Source organism: Octopus bimaculoides, chromosome 2, assembly GCF_001194135.2.
Source record: "Octopus bimaculoides isolate UCB-OBI-ISO-001 chromosome 2, ASM119413v2, whole genome shotgun sequence".
NCBI lineage: Eukaryota > Metazoa > Mollusca > Cephalopoda > Octopoda > Octopodidae > Octopus > Octopus bimaculoides.
In genome coordinates this window covers 26,082,037-26,088,080 of record NC_068982.1, presented here as the reverse complement: position 1 = coordinate 26,088,080, position 6,044 = coordinate 26,082,037, and the positions used below count along the sequence as shown (strand labels likewise).

Sequence of the window (6,044 nt, the reverse complement as noted above, 5' to 3'; positions counted from 1 at the left end):
AAAAGAAGATATAAGATTTTGCCAGGTTTTTCTCTCTCACCAAGGTCATCAGCTGTCGAACGCCGAAGAAGGGAAATAACCCTGAAATCCGGATACGTTCGTGCTGCTGGTCGTGGTGAGAGGGATAACTCCCTTGGCAAACAGGACACAGTCGTGTGTCGATAAGCCAGCTGGAGGAGATGTCCTCCTGGGGCTAAAAGCAACAGTAACATCCACCCCTAGGGGTCAGCCACACTTAAGTGGCAATATACTACACTTTATCGTGCAGTTACTGTTAATACTTCATTTAGAGAATTAACATTGCTTATATATATATATATATATATACAAAGTCACGTATTTAATATTTGATGTGTTTGTGCATATATATCTGAATGTGTGGCAGTCTCTTTTTGCCACAAAATCACCATGTGTTCAACAGCTTACATATAGCACCTGATAAAACACTCGATGATAAAAAGAATGAGTGAAAACAAAGATTAGGGATAATAGTGGCCTGTCATCATCCAGCAGTAATCTGTAGGTTCATGATTACTGTACGTGCACTCTCTCTGCAGGAAAACAAACTTTCTCATAAAAGTCTTATGTGAATATCACAATATACCTTTGTTATTTGGACAAAAAAGCTGAGATTTCATAATGCCATATTTAATATGTGCCAATTCTATACTGAACATGGATTTTAATTCTGCAATTGTTGCTCTTCATCTCTGGGTTAAATTTGATTGAATTGGCTTATACACAAAGGCGCACCCCATCTTTCTCATGGGCATTGCATATCTGGGACTACATTGTTTTATATCTCCTGCTCTCCTTTATAGAGTAAAATTTGAGATCAAAATATATTAATGTAAGACTGATATTTCTACAAGATCATGCAACAATGTTGTACTTGGCAGAATTGATACCACGTCGTACAATATATTTTGTGGCATTTGGTTACATATCTTGATACAAAAATCATGAATTTATGATACTTGGTTATTTCGTCAAAATGAACAAGTAAATACCTTGCCAGTAATTCGCAAACCTTGCACAAGATCACAGATATGTACAGTCTTTCATTTTGAAAATTAACTCACCTTGTAACTTATTTACCACGACTGTATTTCTTGATCAGGGTTTACAATGTCAGCAATATCATCTCTCTTTCTTTCTCTCTCTCTCCTCTCTCTCTCTCTTTTTCTCTCCCTATATATATATATATATATATATATATATTTATATATCATACATTATCTCTTTAATACTATATATTATAGAAATTATATGTTATCTATCAATATGCTATAAGTAATATATTTCTGCCTCAGCTCAAAGATATGAATTAAAATGACTATAAAAACCGAACTTCGATTTTTTACAGTATGTTGTTTACTGTTTAACTGTTCCGAGCCGAGTTTGTGTCCTTGTTTATTTGGTATGGATGAGTATACCTTCTCTGATAAAGCTATAAGAAGACTGAAAACTAGTTGGAACGATGCCACTTTTTCTTATTAAGACACAAAATTTGTGGTATAAACATCACTTTCCATCACTTATGCGTAGTGGGGAATATTATTGTTCTTTTCCTCTTTGTATTTTATATAAATTACTACAAAACATATTAACGAAGAAGTTGAAAAATAAATGAGAGAATGACATACCACGTTGCTATTTAATTTTTAAATTTTTTTTATAGATTTACAAAAAACAGAGAAGTCCCTTTAGGAGAAACTGGTATCAACAAAATCGAGTTGGAAGCAAACGCGTTCGATCTCCGCGTAAGTTATTATATATCTTATACCTATAGATGTGTGTGGGTGTGCTACTTATTTACCTTGTTATTACGTATGTATGCATGTGTGCGAGTATGGACTCAGGTTAGATCTCGCTAAGCCGAGATATCACAGCATGTCATTTTGAGTAAGTGTCATTTACTTTAGCCTCGGATTGATGCAACCTTTGTGTATGGTATAGGCAGAAACTGTTTGGAAGCCTTTTGGATGGATTGTACATATAATTCAAACGTCTCACTTTGTCATTCACTCTGTCAGACTGATTCTACTTGAAGTTACACTAAGGATACGTGTGTGAAGAGCCCTTAAACTCATGATGAATTAATGCAGAACTTACAGCTCTTGTATCCTGACTAGGAATTCTCATTTGTAACTATCATGATTGTTACATTGAGCTATATACCAACAAACCTGCATAAAAACTTAGAAATACTCAGTTTTGCGAAGAAAGAGCTAAAGAAACTGACACGGATTCTCTAAATCCAATTTGTTAGTGGATCAGTGAAGATTTGTAAGACATTCCAAAAATTCTCCATCTGAGATTCTTATAGGAACAGGTGCACAAACTTGACTGTGTGTATTGACAGTTCAACCAACATACTAACTCACCATACACAGGGAATTCTCTTAACTCAAAAAGTCTTGTCGCTTTGTTAGTGACCGGCTTCAACGCTCTCAAGAAGTACTTAAATAAAACTCAATGAAAATTCTTACATACATACGTGCATGCATTACATCCAAGACATACAATATTGATGGTGGTAACGTTGTAACTATGATCCAGAGATTTCAGGATGGAAAATCGCCTGGAAAAGACTTGATTGTTAGATATTGATATAAGAAGCTAACATTCTACCGACCATATCTTATGAGCCTGTACCAGCAAACTCTCAGTAGGAACATTATCATACCACACTGGTTAGCTCTGGCAAAGACAAAACTGATCCCAAATGCAGAATCAGCTACATGGCAAAACACTACCGGCCAATTGCATGAAAGAACCTAATGTATAAGATATATATACAGCATGTTTAAACCTCTTCTTCTAAGACCATTGTGAAAGCATTAACATCATCACAGCAGAACAAGCAGCTGAGAAGAAGGAGTCTGTGATTGTGCTGAGCAATTGTTAATAATCAAAAATGTAATATCAGAGGTATGGGAGCATAGAAGGAACCTAGTTTTAACGTGGATAGACTACAAGAAAGCCTTGGACTCTGTTTCCTATTCATGGATGCTAGAAGCACTTCACCTTGATAAAGTTCCAATGAACATAGTCAAAGACATAGCTGACCTGACTTCATCGTGGGCCACCATTTTAAAATTAAAGATAAAGAGTGATTGTATTATCACTTATAGAATACAGTATCGCAGAGGCATATCTCTCTGTGATGTTGTTTATACTTTCTGTAAATCCCATGTCGTTCATGTTAAGGAAGTCTGAAGGATATTTCACTGGTTCACAAGGAAACAGAAATACCAAAATTACAGTTTTTGTTGATGACTTGAAACTACATGCAAAGAATATGCACAAAACGAAAAAGAGCTTTGACCTGGTTACATTCTCAAAGGATATAGGGTTGGAGTTCGATAACGATAGATGTTGTTATATGGTGATGAAAAGAGGCAAAACTGTAAACCAGACCTGCAACATCTCCATCAATGACTTGACTGTTTCTCCTATATTTGATGAAGTATGTTACAGATAAATAGGGGTGGATGAAAACATATCTTACAATGGCACCTGTAACAAAACACATGTCACAAAAGAATATTATTGCCGACTAAAAAAATTTGGACCTCGGAACTCTCTGCATTCAATAAAACAGTAGCCCGCAATGTATTTGCAGTGCCAGTACTCATACCAACATTTAGGCTACTTGATTGGACGCTTGATGAGATCCGAGCCATTGATGTGAAAACCTGGAAGATACTAACATGCACACATAATTTCCACATCAACAGTGACGTAGACTGTCTCTATTTAAAACTCAAAGAAAGCGGCAGAGGCTTAACATCAATCCAAACTGCCTTTCAATGTCGTATAATATCCCTTCGGCAACATCTTTTAACCACCAAATGTCGAAGTGCATCCCTTGATCAATGTTTGTATGAATGAGACTGATAACATCATAAGACTTGGAAGGTAGCTCCTTGAGCGGTATTCCTTGTCTGATCTTTGTCTGATAACCTTAATTACATGCCCAAAGAAGTCGCACGACTCTACCGCAACATATCAACAAACAAAAGGATGAGCGTATATCAGCAGAAGACTATGCATGGATATGTTAGTAGAAAGCTCCGAGATGATAGTAGCATTGATCATCAAAGCAGCTTATCAGGGACAAACCCGATTACTACCTCTTACTTTGAAGGGTAAGCTTTTGCAATCCAGGAACAGGAAATATCAATCAAATACCTGGTGCACAAAAGAGACAGAGATGCAGTAAAATGTGACAGACGACCGATGCAGACTTTGTGAAGTTAACACCGAAGATATCACTCACATCATAAGCAGTTGTTTGAAAATGTCATCATGGTATTTTCTACCGATGAGACATGATATTGTAGCTAGCGAACTGCATAACGAGATCCGTCGAATGGATATCCCTGAGGACAAAGAAATAAAAACCCACAGTATGGTGGAAGCCATAGACACTCATAATAAAAAGTAGTACTGGTGGAATGTCCCAGTGAAAACCTCAATAAAATGTAAACACAATAGACCTGACATAATGATTTGGGATTGGGAAGAGAAACTGTGTACAGTTGTGGAAATCAGCTGCCCGGTGGATGTTAACAGAAAGCTGAAGATCAGTGAAAAAGAGAATAACTACGCTGAGCTATTGAGAAATCCGCAGTTACGTTACCCAGATTAAAAGTTCAGGTTTATATCTGTAATTATTGAGGTACTGGGATATGTATCACACTGCCTAAATACCAATCTTGAGAAATTAGGCTTCTCAAAACCAGAAAAGAGAAAGCTAATTTGAAGACTACAGATGCAAGCCGTCACTGGAACTGGAAAAATATGTATAACTTTCCAGAAGTTTATCATTTCCGTATGTATGAGCACGTACACATATGCAAGCATATGCATGGGAAGACATACATAAAACAAAACATACAGATCTGCACATATACATACATACTTTCGAGAAGTTTATCATTTAAGTATATATGAGCATATCTAGATATGCAAGTATATACATGAGAAGACACACATAAAACAAGACATACAAATCTGCACGTATACATACATACATACATACATACATACATACATACATACATACATACATACATACATACATACATAGCAGAAATGTTGCATGGAACAAAATGATGTTGTGGCATTTGGTTCCAATTCTATTATTCTCCTTTATACCAACTTCAATCTTACCTTTCATTCTTTCTTTACAAAGATCGATAAAATAGCTTACTGGGGTCGATCTAATCGGATAAAACAATTCTAAAGCTGATATGTCGCTATCCATCATAACTTCAGTCTAATGACAGACATCAGTAAAAGAATGAAGGAATTAAAAGTTAAACAATAAACTGTGATACAAATCTGATATGAACAAATATTTCAATAGTTAGTTGTATATGTTCAGGAACGCCCCATTGTGCAATTTAGTCCCAAATTACATACGATACCTCGATGGAATTGTTGTAGAGACTTTTTGTACTATATTGCACGAGATTTGGTACAAGATTGTGGATAAACCAACAATACTTCGAGTAAACACATACAAGTGGGGCTGGTTCAGATTTCATTGAGAGTCAGATATCATGATGCAGACTGCAAAATTGTTCTAATGAGAGGAATACCAATGAAACAGCGACAAAGGATAAAACTGTATATGAGAATATGTGAGTGAGTTCACATATGGGCTTATAGATTTATATCTATGTGTGTATGCATGTATGTTTGTATATTATATGTATGTATGTATGTATGTATGTATGTATGTATGTATGTATGTATGTATGTATGTATGTACGTATGTATGTGTGTGTGTGTTTGTGATGCAGGCGTGGCGGTAAGATCCCTTCCTAAACATGTGGATTCGGGTTCAGTCCAACGGCGTGGGTAAGTGTCTTCTGTAAAGCGACTGGCCAACCATACTTACGACTATTTCGCAATAGTTCTAAATTCATGCCATTGTCCCACAAGTGATATGATTCGTTTCCATTTTTCTATAGAAACTTGTCAACTCATGGAGAAATATTAACTTAAATGGTAATATATATATATATATA

General features: G+C 35.9%; 1 protein-coding gene across 3 annotated transcripts in view; it reads left to right on the top strand.

Annotated features, from left to right (window-relative positions):
* LOC106881019 (zwei Ig domain protein zig-2) overlaps positions 1-6,044 on the top strand; it is a 97,128-nt gene that overhangs the window by 53,344 nt on the left and 37,740 nt on the right. For all 3 annotated transcript variants that reach the window (XM_014931215.2, XM_014931207.2, XM_052975873.1), the window contains exon 3: positions 1,682-1,763. In XM_014931215.2, the coding sequence (XP_014786701.1) occupies positions 1,682-1,763 (82 nt within the window). The remainder of the gene's footprint in view (positions 1-1,681; positions 1,764-6,044) is intronic.